At 43.5% G+C, this 14,832-nt stretch overlaps 1 protein-coding gene across 7 annotated transcripts in view; it reads right to left on the minus strand.

The window, feature by feature from the left end:
- Positions 1-9,510: 9,510 nt before the first annotated feature.
- AOPEP (aminopeptidase O (putative)) overlaps positions 9,511-14,832 on the minus strand; it is a 204,331-nt gene continuing 199,009 nt past the window's right edge. For all 7 annotated transcript variants that reach the window (XM_075137926.1, XM_075137927.1, XM_075137924.1 and 4 more), the window contains 2 exons: positions 13,273-13,417; positions 9,511-10,340 (listed from right to left, as the gene is read on the minus strand). In XM_075137926.1, the coding sequence (XP_074994027.1) occupies positions 13,277-13,417 (141 nt within the window). In that variant the 3' untranslated portion in view covers positions 9,511-10,340; positions 13,273-13,276. The remainder of the gene's footprint in view (positions 10,341-13,272; positions 13,418-14,832) is intronic.

The raw sequence follows: 14,832 nt of genomic DNA on the forward strand, positions 1-14,832 counted from the left end.
CCGACCCCAGTCCTGAGCCCTGGGGAACACCGCTCGTGACTGGCCACCAACTGGATTTAACTCCGTTCACCACAACTCTCTGGGCTCGGCCGTCCAGCCAGTTTTTTACCCAGCGAAGAGTGCACCTGTCTAGGCCGTGAGCCGCCAGTTTCTCTAGTGGCCTGAGGATAACTACTCTGACTATTAAAGACTGAGGCAAAGAAGGCGTTAAGTACCTCAGCCTTATCCTTGTCCTTGGTGGCAACGTTCCCCCCTCCGCATCCAATAAAGGATGGAGATTCTCCTTCGCTCTCCTTTTGTCATTAATATATTGTAAAAGCATTTTTTGTTGTCTCTCACAACAGTGGCCAGGTTGAGTTCTAGCTGGGCTTTTGCCTTTCTAATTTCCTCTCTGCACGACCTAATGAGAACCCTGTACTCTTCCTGAGTTGCCTGCCCCTTCTTCCAAAGGTGGTAAATTCTCCTTTTTTTCCTGAGTCCCAGCCAGAGCTCTCTGTTCAGCCAGGCCGGTCGTCTTCCCCACCCATTCTTCTTACGGCACATGGGACAGCCCGCTCCTGCGCCTTTAAGACTTCCTTCTTGAAGAACGGCCAGCCTTCCTGGACCCCTTTGCCCTTCAGGACTGTCTCCCAAGGGACCATTTCATGGTTGCTAAGCCCAAGCCAGCCTCCGACCACCACATCTCCCACCAGTCCTTCTCTGTTTGTGAACAGCAGGTCAAGTAAGGAACCTGCCCTGGTAGGCTCACTTACCAGCTGCGTCAGGAAGTTATCCTCCACGCTCTCCAGGAACCTCCTCGACTGTTTCCTCTCTGCCATGTTGTATTTCCAGCAGACGTCAGGAAAGTTGAAGTCCCCCATGAGAACAAGGGCTAGCGACTGTGATACTTCTGCGAGCCTCTGGTAGAATATTTCATCTGTCTCCTCATCCTGGTTAGGTTAGGTGGTCTATAACAAACTCCCAGCAGGATATCTGTCTTGTTGGCCTTCCCCCTCATCCTTACCCACAAGCACTCGACCTCGTCATCACTACCATCGAGCTCTAGACAGTCGAAGCACTCCCTAACATACAGGGCTACCCCACCGCCTCTCCTTCCTCGCCTGTCCCTTCTGAAGAGCTTATAGCCATCCATTGCAGCACTCCAGTCGTGAGACTCATCCCACCATGTTTCCGTGATGGCGACTAAGTCATAGCTACCCTGCTGCACAATGGCTTCCAGCTCCTCCTGTTCGCTGCCCATGCTGCGTCCATTGGTAGAGATGCACTTGAGCTGGGCTGCCGATTTCTCCCCCGACATTGGCGTGCCGCCCCTAGGCTCTTCTCTAGTGAGCCTGGTTTTATCCCCTTCCCCCTTCGAACCTAGTTTAAAGCCCTCTCGATGAGCCCCGCCAACTCATGCGCCAGAATCCTTTTCCCCCTGTGAGACAGCTGAACTCCGTCCGTCGCCAGCAGGCCCGGTGCCGTGTAAACCTCCCCATGGTCAAAGAAGCCAAAATTCTGCCGATGGCACCAGCCCCTAAGCCACGTGTTGATCCAATGAGTTTTCCTGTTCCTTCAGTATTCCTCCCTGCCACTGAAGGGATCGAGGAAAACACTACCTGTGCTCCTGATCCTCCCACCAGTCACCCCAGTGCCCTGAAGTCCCTTTTGATCCCTTCGGGACTTCTCTCTGCAACCTCCTCACTGCCAGCCTGTATAACCAGTAGCGGGCAGTGATCGGAGGCCTGCACGAGACTAGGGAGCTTCCTAGTAATGTCCTTCACCCGGGCCCCAGGGAGGCAGCAGACTTCCCTGTGGGACGGGTCTGGCCGGCAAATTGGGCCCTCCGTCCCCCTCAGAAGGGAATCACCTATGACAATTACCCTCCTTTTTTTCTTATTGGAGGCAGTCGTAATGCGTGGGGCTGGCTGCCTCGCCTCGGGGAACCCCCTGGATGGGCCTTCATCTGCGTCCTCGTTTGTCTGGCCCTCAAGTTCCAGAGCCCCATATCTGTTGTGTAGGGGCAACTGGGAAGGTTGAAGTAGGGGAGGCCGGGCGGGGGTTCGCCTGGAGCCCCGAGCAGGGACCTGTGTCCATTCCCCCCTCGTCTCCTGGTCCCCTCCTTCTGGCTGGCGGCAAGAGGGCAGGGGTTCCTCCGCTTCCTGTGGAGCCTCCATGTGCTCCCTTCGCCTCAGGGACGGCAGGGTGCGGCTCCACCAATCTCTCTCCCTCTCGCACTCCCTGATACTCCTTAGCCTCTCCACTTCCTCTTTCAGCTCTGCCACCAGGCTGAGCAGATCATCCACCTGGTCACAGTGCGCACAGGCGTTGTCTCTGCTGCCCTCCCGTACAAGGGACAGGCTCAGGCACCCCCTGCAGCCGGAGGCCTGGACAGACGTATGTTTGCGTGGGGGCTCCGTCTGGGTCGCCACGTTTCTCCTGGCGATGGCTTTTGGCCAAGTGGAAACCACGGCCAGGCCCTCTCCTGGGAGGGCGAAGGCCACGAGCTGAGCTAGCCGCTGGAGCCTGGAGGGGGGCTGCGCCCTGCCCACTCGCCTTCCCCGCACGCCCCGCTGGCGCAAACTGCTGCGCGAACTGCCGCGCCACGCCCTTCTGATGCGCCACGCTCTGTTCACCACGCTCCGGGTCGCTCGTGCTCCCTGGGGGCTGCTCTTGTATCTGAGCGGGTTTGGCTGCCGTAGGCAGGATCGTTACCAGCTTTTCTGGGGACGTGTCAAAAATACAAATGTTGTCTCCATAGACCACTAATTTCTTCTTCAAAGGCGTTTCAAAAACCACTATTATGTTTCAACTTTCCGTTCTTGTGGGTTTGCTTCTTTGCTAAAACACAAATGATCAGTGCTGAGCACTGTACAGCATACTTTTAGGGCTCAGACTGAATTGCTGTAGTTCCTTGCTCTGGCCTGCTTGACCTAGGCCGTAAAAGGATGCTGAGCCAATGTTAAGCCCAAACCTTGCAATTAAGCCATAACATCCATTTTGGAAAGATAATTCTGCTGGGATTTAAAGGTTTCAGATGATCGCTGTGGACTATTTTTCATCATAGCTTTTCTGATCAATTTCAACAGCTCTGCTTCCGCTTGCTGTACTGGCAGAGCGAGCTCTCAGGCGGTTACTCTTTAGGCAGAAGCATTGCTTTTTCTTTCTCTTCCCCCTCTCTCCTTTTCTGCCCAGGATCCAGGATGGATGTAGGTATGATCCATAGTGGGTTTCTAGGAGAAAGCGAATCAAGCAACCAAAACCAACTGGTTTTTGCTAGGCTAAGTTAGGTAACGGTGCAAGTCATCCAGGGTCTCTGTCAGGGAAGGGGAAGATACTTGCCAGCCCCCATATGTCCCTATCTGTGTGATGCCAGCCCTGCTCCCAGGAACTACCCTAGCACAAATTTTAATATGTTGATTGCTGTTAATTCACACCCATAAAGTTAATTTATTTTTAGTAAGGTTCACTTTGTTCTGACAATCTGTTCTGCTTTTCCAGCACCTGAGCTAGAGACAGTATTTCCTCTTTTACCTCTTTTCTGTGGATGGGCAGGCTGTACGAATGGTAGATCCAGTCACTTTATTTTTTTTATTTTATTTTTAAGATGGAATACTCCAAAGTTATGCAAGCATCATAGAATGAAGTCTAAGACTTACATATAAAACCGCATATGAGCTGAATATCTGCTCTTTCTACTAAGCTCCTGCACATACATACTTCTGTCTAACCACACAGAAGTCTCTTAAGTCAGCTGTTCCCTGCCCTGATTTCTTCAGACTTGGCAAACTTAATTGTCATAGAATGTTGAAAGAAGAAGAGAGTTTGGTATTATACCCTCTGTTTCAAAAATCAGGCATTTGAACAGCCCAATAATGGTATGCCACTCTACTTTGGGGCAGTTCTTCAAATCTGGCAATCCACATACATTTAACAAAAATATGAAAAGGACTGCCACGTGATATCCTGTTGAGGTGCCACTTTCATCATTTTCCTATCAATTCAGTTTTCTTTTGTGAATCTGAAAGACATTTAGCTCTGATTTTTCAGGCATTTGGAGAGTAAGCTCCTCCTTCCTGACTGCATTGGGAGCAGTGGGTCCTCACCACCTCTAGAATATACCAGAAACCCCAGTCTTTACTAGCTGTGTTTCAAGACAGAGAGGGGAATAATTTTTGGTGATTTTGTTTCTTGCCTGTTATAAACCTGTGGTTTTGGTGCTGGATACTCTTGATGCCAAAATATAATGCTAAAAATATACACAAACATTGATCTTTGTTCTGTCGTGTAGAGCAATTGCTTTTCTCAGTGTCACATCTATACTACAGCTGATGCTGTCATTACTTGATATTGGTAAAAGAGAATCAGATAGCTTAAGACTTAAATAGGACTTCAGTTTTACTGTTTTCTCAGTATTACTGCTTTCTGATTCCCACGGCTTCCTCCCAGCTATCACGTGGGAAACTTGTGCATTCCTGTGATTTGACTGAAGAAAGGAGAGGCAAGTGCTAGGGAAGTGGAAAAGGTGTGTATAGAAACCATAAGACGTCAGTAGACGGGTTCACTTGTTCTTGTATAAAATGGACAACCTTGTGAGTCATTATTCATCTGACTCTTCATCTATGTTAAAAAAAAAAAAAGTTACGCGTTTATGTCATGTAGTTGCATTTTTTTTATATTCAAAAAAACAGGGACAATTTTTTTCCTCAACTAAAATTGGGAGCTTATTAAAAATCCTTCTTGTAGTCAAAAGGAACAGGAGGTGATAACGAGTTTAGGGCATGATGGGCAGTTTCAGCACAAGTCGTGGCAATGACAAAATCTTAACGGCAGTATTGCAGAGTAATGTTGCTGTATTACTGAAGGGAACAACAGAGAGTTCAAAATGAATGACGATGCCATGGCTGTAGGGAAGGGGCATGTGAAAGGCGGAATGAGGAAGGAGGGGGCTTACATTTCACATTAGGGAACAAGAAAAAGGAATAGTCCTTTTCAGATGTAAAACTGAATAAATTTGAATGAAATTTTAATTGGTCGTGCTTGTCAGTTAAACAGGTGAATTTCAGGCACACCAAGAGATGGATGCAGAATGGAGTAAGATGGCTGCTGACACACTGTAATTTTCAGTTTTGTCGTGTTTGCAAGAGTTGACTGTAAACAGGTACAGTTGTAAAGCTGATAGCTGTTAGTACCAAATATAAAAACAACTGAAGAACAAAGTTAGATGATACTGTGATGTAACAACATGAGATTAAAAACAAAAATACACTTTTTTCTGTGTAGTAGGTGATGACCACTGTCCTTCCAGGATTAACAATGAAGTGAAATAATACACTATAATGATGAAGTGAAATACACTATGGTGCCAAACACAGCTTCTCAAACTAGCCTGTTTAGATCTAGCAACATCGAATCAAGATGGCTGGGGATGATGCTAGCAGCAAACCAGACAGCATTGGCTCATGAATGAGACGTCCCAAAGCGAGTTTCAGCAGAGAGCCCCAGTGCTGAGACACTGCACCCAGCAAGCCCAGAGGAGAAGCCTGGAAGCAGTCAGAGAAATGCCATTTTTCAGAGATGATTGCAGTGAGCTACATTAACCAAAGGTTACAATGACGTCCAGCTGCTGCTCAGAGTCGTGCGAGAGGACAGCAGAGCCGTCATCTCTACGATAGGGGCGATAAGCAAAACCAGGCTTTTGCATAGTAGTGGCATTACTGTGGGCATTACTGCTGTCGGGGTACTGTGCTAATACAAAACAATGCTCAGCTGAGAATTAAGTTCTGTTTTCTGATGCGTAAATTATCATGAAAAAGTTAATCTTTACACAACTGCAATTTCGGCATGCCTTTAACAAATGCCTGCTCTGCTTCTACTGGCTATACATAGCAAGAATCAGGCCTTTAATTCTGTGCAGAAAATATGCCCTCAGTTTTGCTCACAGTAAACGGACAAATGCAGTTTATCTCCCAAGCACTGTGCAAATGTCTCAATATCTCCTTATGCACTGGCATATTTCATTGGCACAAAATGTCAGCCTGCCAGCAAGGTAAGTTTTTAAAAGAAATAATTTTTCCAGTATGTTGTGTCCACAGAAACAAGGGAACATACCCATGTTAGTGTATACATGCACTTCGGTATTTATATGTGTGCGTAAACTCAGTATACTTATGGTGAAATTCTAGCTGACTCAGGCTCCTCTTTTTGGTTGCTTCCTTGTCCTTTCTTGTAATTAATTCTTTTTTTGGACTACTAATCTGGGCATCAAAGATTGGGGCCAAGAACAGAAATGCACTTACGTGTCTGTTAAGATCTTTGTCTGTTACAGAGAACCTCAAACCTGACTCACGAATACTGGGAATTGTAGCACAAAGGTAGATACTTTATAGTTTTAAAAAACCACAAAATATATTAATTTACTTTCAGATATTAAGAATTAGTGTCCTGGAATAAGGTTTGCAGTGAATTATAGTAAGGCTTTGTGCTCAGTATGTGGGTTTATGTCAACTGGTAGTCTTACTATAGAAGTACATTATTATATTAAGAGAGTGCTTTTCTCAGAAGAAAATACCATTAAGTTACAGATGTAAAAATTGAACGTGCTCAGCTAATTCATATACAACTACTCTTGACTGTTAAATCAAGTCCCAAAATATGGAAAGACAAATTCATGAAGGCACGGAAATTCCTCCCTCTTCAGGCACAAAAGCTGAGACAGCAGTGCCGTGCAGAAGGACAATCCGTAACATGCAACTTTTACTGTGTTCACACACCAGCGTTGCAGCACATGCAGGACCCACCACCGCCCGCTGCCACCCAACTGCGGTATGGGGGCCTGGGGCTGACCCAGTCCTGAAAGGTGTGGGTTCACCAGGTATTTCCAGTCCAGTTTCTGCATGGAAAGAATCAACCCAGAACTAGTAAAGCCTTTGGCACATAATGGCACACAGTAACTTAGCTGCTTGTTCATTCTTACAAAGGTGCCATGGTTTCCTCAGGCATACTAAGGTATGCAGAGCAGCCTACACTTGCAAACTCTAACAAAACAGCTAAAATTTTCTGCAGTAGAAACACCAGTTCTCAGGACTTCCATCAGCTGTGGAGATAAACTGGCTGGCTGCAATACTCTGCATGATACATTATCGTGGCGTAGCTCTATAGAGCTTTTTTTGGTTTGTTTTGTAATGTCCTTTTTCACAGTGCTTTTTATGTGTCAGAAATCCATATAGGCTCCTTATGCCTTGAATCCTACTTGTTCCCTCAAGCTGCCCACTTGCTCAGGCTGCGTTTCTGGCTAGACCTCTTGTGTCCAGGCTGGACCTTTTTCCTTCCCTCTTACGTGCAAGGAATGGGCAATAGGGTACAGCTAATTCCCTCCTAAAGGAGAAAGCACAGAGCCAGCAGCAGCTGCAAACACCTCCCCACAAAGCTGAAGACAGAAAAAAAGTGGAGGAACTGCTGTCAGCAAAATGGTATGTTTTACTCCGTGTTTGTAGCAGAAAGCGTATGACCAGGAATGCATCTCCTCTGAGGGGACAAGGGACTTGCCTAGGTCTCCTCATTATGGTCTGCCGTTACTCTGAAAAAGTGACCCAGTAAGTGGCACAGGAAAATAGATGATAATCCTTGCCTAACTACACAGACACAGTTTTAGCTTAATCGGAGATTCATTTTTTCAGTTAAAAGCTACCTCCAGAAAAGAATCAGTGAGATCCTAACCAGCTGCTGGCCTAATGAACGAAGAGTGACGCAGTCCAGCCTTCTGCATCGGGCTTTCTAATGCTATCCAAAGCAAAACTACCACTGTGTTTGGAAAGGACTGAATTGGGGGCGGGAGAAAAAAAACAACAAAATGCTTTATTTTATTCAGAGGGGGCTGACTATGAAACAGAAATAGAGTGAAACCTAAGTAGGGCAAGGACACACCTATGTGAATGCCTCTGCTTGTCATAGCCACGTACATTGGTATGAAAATGTATGTTAGCCTCCAAGTCTTCGTTTTCACCTCCGAACAGAGATTTAACGTCATAACATTTCTGCCACTTTCTCCAAATTCCTGACTATACTTAAGAACAAACAACTTAAACAATAAATGGGCAGTTTCACCAGATTTTAGTGTGTTGGCAGTCAAGTCTGGATAGAGGCACCATTTGATAAAAAGTCACTTCCAGTAATGATTTTAGTTACAATAAGTTTGGAAATGGATTTTTTTGTTGTTTGCTTTTATTTACTATAATTAGAATCTACAACTTTGTCCTCTCAGGAAATTAATATGGAAACACCCACCTTGGGAGAATCTTGAGTAAAATGAACAGTGCTAAACATTGTTTCATTTTTTTTTCTGCTAAGCTTTCAATAGGGCCTATTAAAAACTTAAATAATTAAAGGACGCTTTGTATGGTTCCCTCCCAGAGCTTTTTACATGATTCAGAAGGATTTTAAACTAACAGTAACACTTGTATCATGTTAATGAAGCTACTATATATACATGCCGGAGTCTCCTGTTCTCTGTTACTTCTGATGAGTTATGGTGACAGTAACTATTTGAAGCCACCTTTAGCCTCCTTTTTAATCTGGACCCTCACTCTATTTAGCAAAGCTTGGATTAGCCACAAAAAGCCATACAAGCCCATATACAGGGCCAGGGCTGCCACCTCTTTGCCATTTTTTAGGTTGTTTGGTGTTAGCGTTTCATTTTCTGTTCATTTTCTCAGCTGCTACAATGCATGATGGATCACAAAGCTGTTGTGAGGGAAATCAATGTTCAAGTTCATGCTCACGTTAATACTGCTGAGACTGACTGGAACAGCTGTAGCAAGCAAAATTACTGCTGTCCTCAGTATTTAAAAAAAGGTAAGAAAAGTAGATTATTTTGAAAGAATAAAAATTTGGTGATATTTGCAAATGTGTGGAATGTCTTACCTGCCATGCAGTTTTAACAGTACTGGCTACGAACAGGCTTACATCGTATTTAATTTCTGGGTGTCTTGTGCAAGAGCCTTATCCGGCTCAGAGTTCTTTCCCTTACACAATGGAAAAGGCAAAAAGCAAGCTGGTTTCCTTTGGCCTGTGCAGAAAAACCTGTGAAATTAAGTGTAACTCTTTTCTGAATGGGATCCCTTAGTAACTACACCTATGAGTGTAACTACATTAGAAGTCATTGTGGTATCTCAGCGCGTTCTTGGACAATTTCTGAACTCTTGCTGCATTTGAAAGAAGTTGCTGAGTGTCCCATAATTCAGGTATTGACACTGTGTGCCTGGAAAGGGGGAGGTCAGAAAATGTAGTGAGTTAAAGAGGAACTGTACTCTTTGGAATGAAGTCACTGGTGAGGCAGGCTCTTACTTTAGATTTTGAGCACAACAACTTCAAAAAAACAGTAATTAACATATTTAATTTTTCTTGTTAATATCCATTAACTAATGACTTTCAGCTGCTTCTCTCCTATGGCAAAAGCAGAAATGGGGTCATTCTTTTTCCAAAGTTTGTAAATTACTGTTGAACCACCATGCAATGGAAAGACTACATACGCTTGAAAAAAGTATTTATTTTTACAAGGGTATTCAATGTAAAACAATAGTGTACAAAGTAAATACGTTCAGAAATTTTTGTGTTTTAAATTCTTACTCTCTGAAAGGAACAATTAAGATGTCTTGTGATCAGTGGAGCAGTACGTTCCTAAGAAACAAGAGCTACACTTAATATATCACCACGCAAAAGGAGTAGCACAGGGGTATGGAAGACATTTTCAGTAAAAGGAGAGATCTGACATTTCCAGTAAAAGTCAACCTAAACAGGACAGAGAGAGAATGCTGATCTTTGTTTTTCCTTCAGTCCCATCCCAGCACCAGGATGATAGCTGGTCACTTTTCACAGATTATTTCTGCTTCCAATTAACCTCCCCAGCCCCACCCCAGCTCCCGCTAATTTTATATTGGCTTTTCAATTTGGCATAGAAGTTACAAACAAAATTTTAAGTACAGAATACAGCTTCATCGAATTTCAGTGATTACTAATGTTGGCCAAATTACTGGAGTGCATAAAATCATTCAAATCAAGAGCCCTTGGCATCTGCAAACTGGAATGGTTGTATCACCAAAGAGCAAGGATAAGCCCCAAATTTCTTGTATTAAAGAACTACCTAAACCCACAGTAACGTGTGTGTGTGGTTTGTTTTGTGCACGTGCGTTCTTGGTTACAGTAAGCCTCTGGAAGACATAAATACTGAGAGGTAAATGTTTCTGTCAGCTGATTGTTTTAGCAGTCACATAATCCTTCCTTTGATGTCTTGGGTCAATGAAATCCTAGTACCATCGAGGCTTAGTAGGAGATACATTAAAAGAGTTTCTCTGTGATCTTTCCTGCAACAGAAACAGCAGTAAAAGTTATTACTCTGTCATGATAAAGGAGTTATCTGTGCATTCTTGATTGCCCCAGCTTTCCAAATGGAGTTACTTTTTAGGTTACCGGTAGAGCATAACTGTGGTACAGAGTTAACAATGATCTCTTTAGATTTCTAGAGCTACTACAACAAGGTCTGGAGAAGACAGGGAAGATCCACAGTGCAAGCACATTCTCTTGGTTATTAGCAGGCTACTCTGAAAATAACGCTGGCGGTCAGTTACCAGAGCAATACTGTGTGACGTGCTACATATCCACATACCTTCTCATCTTAAGCCAACAGTTCTCTAAACAGTACTGAGGTAGCTTTTCCACCTTAGGCCGTTTAGTGTTTAACATCAGGACATCGTAATGTATCCTAATTCGGTTTTTGAGAGAAAACAGTAACAACATTTCTCAAAGGCTCTTAGAAAAGGTACATCTTTTTTTGCTCTAGGGCTCGACTCCTGTTCCTGCTGAACTGAGCCAGTGTGTAAAATCAGAACTGATATCAGCTCAGTAGGCACCGGAGGACGGGTCCATCAACAGCCTGGAACAACAGCAGCAGCCGTAACTGGCAGCTCCAGTCGGAAACAACCATTTCCTGCAAACGACACACAGTACTAAGCTACAACTGCAGAGAGATCATGACAGCATCCATTAAAGAGAAGACTATGAAACAGAGCTTTATAGACAATGCCAGTTTAGTCACAAACGTTTATTTCCTCTGACCTTTAGAAAAGCATGGTAACCAAATTACTGTAGGTGATGCCTTACATTTGCAGTCAGACCAAGAATTCAAGGAGTGCTGTTTATTCTCAACTAAACCCAAGAGTCTTTGGTCCTCCCCAAGTCACCTCTGCCTCTTATCCTTGATATACTGCACCTCACACACGTGCATTCATTGCAAATGTGCCCATTCAGCAGCAAGGCATCTCAGCCAGCAAACACTCTCCGCCCTGCGCAGGCTGACATTAAGCAAAGTCTCCTCTCCCCTTCTCTTCAGGTGCAGAACTTAGCCACTGTGAACAAAGAGGGAAACAATCACTGTTCACCAATCAGCTAAGCTCTGCACCTCGCCAGAGAGGTCTGCGTCTCGGTATAGCTAATTATCGGATGAGGTTCTTCCGCGATGCGTCTGCTGCTTTCCTCTTTTTTTTGTTTAATGGACGGAGAGGATTCCACGCTGTGCACGGATCAGGTAGTTATGGTAAGTTTCACACTAGCAGCTGCGGTCATGGCTGCGTGGTAATCCCTGGCAATGTGATTTTAATCTGAAGTCACAAATCATCATGCCAGGAACCCAAACAGCCACAACATTAAAAGAAAGCTGTGCAGTCACACAGAGTGTTGTTCTCGTAACAGTATCTTTAGATTTTATGTTATAGCTCACCATACACTTCTAGTCTGTCTGAAAAGTCAAACAGGCAACTCTAGACTATTGCTAACACATAGATACCACGTAATTTTCCTGTGCTAGATACTTACCACCAGAAGCTTGAAGAAATTTTGATTTTTATTTTATTATTGAAGGAACTATAGGAAGACAGTTCCAAGTACAGTAGTACCAGAACAAACTGCATCTCCATGTTTCTGGCCTTCAGACACTTGAAGGCATCTACCAGATTAAAAATTGTTGAACGTAACTCAAATTCCTGTGGATCCTCGATAATTGCCTCTTAGCCCTACCTGTTCTAGAAGGCGAACCTCCTACCCCATAACTGATCTCCTGGCACCCTACAGTCTAATCCACTTTTCCCAAAAAGTTTTCTTGGCAGCCACAGTTCTTATCTATACAGAAGAACAACATGACTGTTCATAAACAGACTTGCTTGCATGGTATCCATCTGCTGTATTTCATATAAATAAAGTAACCACACATTCAGGTGGAACTCACTATCAAGTACTGCTACATGTACAGGCTTGAACAGGAGAAAATTAAGATTTCTGCTTGGTACCAAATAGCAAATGATGATTTTGCTAAATTAGATGCCTGAATTTTGATATCATGAATCCACTGTAAAATTCTGTGAACAACTAAGGCAATCAGTCTGTCAGATGACTTGTATCATTAGGCAAAAATTTGAGGTATGCTGTACTGGAAGAGACCTTCATACCAATCCTAATTGGCTATGTGTTAAACATGTGTGTACAAACACTGTAAGGTTACCTCCGGCTACTCAAATAGACAGAGAAATGGAGAATATCTTTGCAAGTTACCAGTTTATAGCCTGCAGCAATCCTTATTTCGTGAATATTTCTAACAATTCTGCTTTTTCTCTGGTGATTCCTCCCCATTAATTTCAGAAACAAGCTAGATTATGTATGATATTAAGCAGCTTCTTCAGGTTAAGGCTACTCTTCTTACCTCGTAATCAGGTAAGGCCTCACTACACTTAACACAAAAACATGTGAATTACCAGTTTGTTCTCACATGATTCAGATTTGCTTCCAAGTGCACAGCTTCGTACTTCCACTGTAGGCTCAGATTCTTTTCAAAGACTGTGCTGGCTATCAAGTCAACATGCAGCTTCGTTAAACAAAAATGCTCCTTGCACAATTGCAATTTCTGTAAGCAAAGTTAAGAATACAGAATGGGAAACAACTGCAGCTGGAGCCTGGCCTTCTCTGGCCATTCTGACTTACAGTTGCCTCTTGTACAGTCCATTACAAAGTTTGTAACAGAGCCATTCTCCATGCTCTCCAGCTAGTGCCTACACGTACCTAACTCACTGCTCCAGCAGCTGGGCTTAAAAAAAGAAAAAAAAAAGCAAGACATTTAACAACAGTTACTTCTCAAGCTAAGCAGCCACAGGCTGTATGGTATGCCAAAGTTTACTGCGTTTAGTGAGCTCTCCATATTCTTCCTGTATGAGGCAAAACCAGGGTGTTTAATTTCAAAAGAAAAATCACCTCTTCAGAATAACATCTCTGCCACCACTTTGGCTGAGGACGCATCCATGTGTTCTCGTGCTGCAGCAAAGCATTTATGTGCAAGTTCTTGTTGTTTCACATCTTCATTCACCATTAATTCACCATAGAGATACACACCCATTGCCTGAAAGAGGAACATAACACACAGGCATCCTATCAACCAGTAACGACTGGTTTAGCTGGTTTTCATTCCATTGACCTCCTAGTATTCATTTAATTAAAAGCAAAACAAAACAAAACAGACAAACCAAAACACAGAAAATACCAAATACTCTATAACACCTACCCTTCTCCAAAAAAGTAGTTTTCTCTGGATCTCTTTAGCCTAAGGACGGTTGTCTATACATTGTATTGAGTGTGTAAGAACAGAATATTAATAAAAGAGGTGCTGTTATGTAATGACAAGAAAACGCTTTCTCACTCCATTTTTCTTGCCCCTTTTCAAGTAGAAATCTGTTTTCTTTTATCCACTACCTTAAATATTTCCAAATGCCCCTTAAGAAGCTTGTCCTTCCTTCAACAGGATACAAATTTTCTTTCCAGCTGGGATGTTTCCACACACATACACGAATAAAGAGGACATCAACCGAAACAGTCCACTCTCAAATTCCCATCTGGCAATTCTGTAACTGGGCATCAACCGAATGGTGTCAGGTCTATGTTTCAGACTCTTCTCTTCATACCTGAGATACAGCTGAACATGCATAAATTCTGGTTTGGTAAGAAGGCAGGTTTCTCCTAACTACTCATTCTGGACATAGCAGCTATCAAGAAAGGTAACAGGGCACCTGGGGGTGAGATTCGACGGCAAGTAGCAAAGCACTGGCGAGCTTAAGGGGAAACACATTGGGGATTGCCGTTTTGTTCTGAGGATACAATTTTTTCACCTAATTACAGGAATTCAGTAAGTGTTAAGCTGCAACTTATCAAAACAGGATTATACACGTGACAAAACATTAGCAGCTTAGCACAGTGACTTTTACAGTTGTACTTAATGTTTGGACAGTTGCAGGGGAGGAAAAATTTGGATAGCATTGAAAAAACACAATTTTTAATGTTATTCCTCACAATTTCTAGCATTGGCTGGTAAGACTTAAAAAAAATTAGCTTCAACAAGAAGGGAAACGTAAAGTTTAACAAAGACTGAAATTAAAGGAAAAAGTCCGAGAATGGCAGAAATCCTCGCCAATCTCCTAAGCGTACTCTCTTCCATCCAGAGACCCAAGAACTCTGATTCCCAGGGTCTGCAGCTGCACCAGGGTCTGGCAGTCACACCAGGCACACACGCGGCCTTGGAGCTGGGCTCCAGTTGCTTTCATAGAGAATTTCAAAATGTTGGAATTTTGTTACAAATATTAACACTCTACCCAGTGTTAATAATTTTCCCCCAAGCCTAAACATTAACATGCAGTAAACACACTGCATTTTTGTAGTCCTGAAAAGGATTTAAATAGTCACATTTGCATTTTTCCCAGACTTTAAAAAAAGCCAAGTCTTTCATCATCAGTAAGAACATGCAACTGCTCTGATTTGAGTTGT

The sequence above is a fragment of the Calonectris borealis genome, chromosome Z, assembly GCF_964195595.1.
Source record: "Calonectris borealis chromosome Z, bCalBor7.hap1.2, whole genome shotgun sequence".
Taxonomy (NCBI): domain Eukaryota; kingdom Metazoa; phylum Chordata; class Aves; order Procellariiformes; family Procellariidae; genus Calonectris; species Calonectris borealis.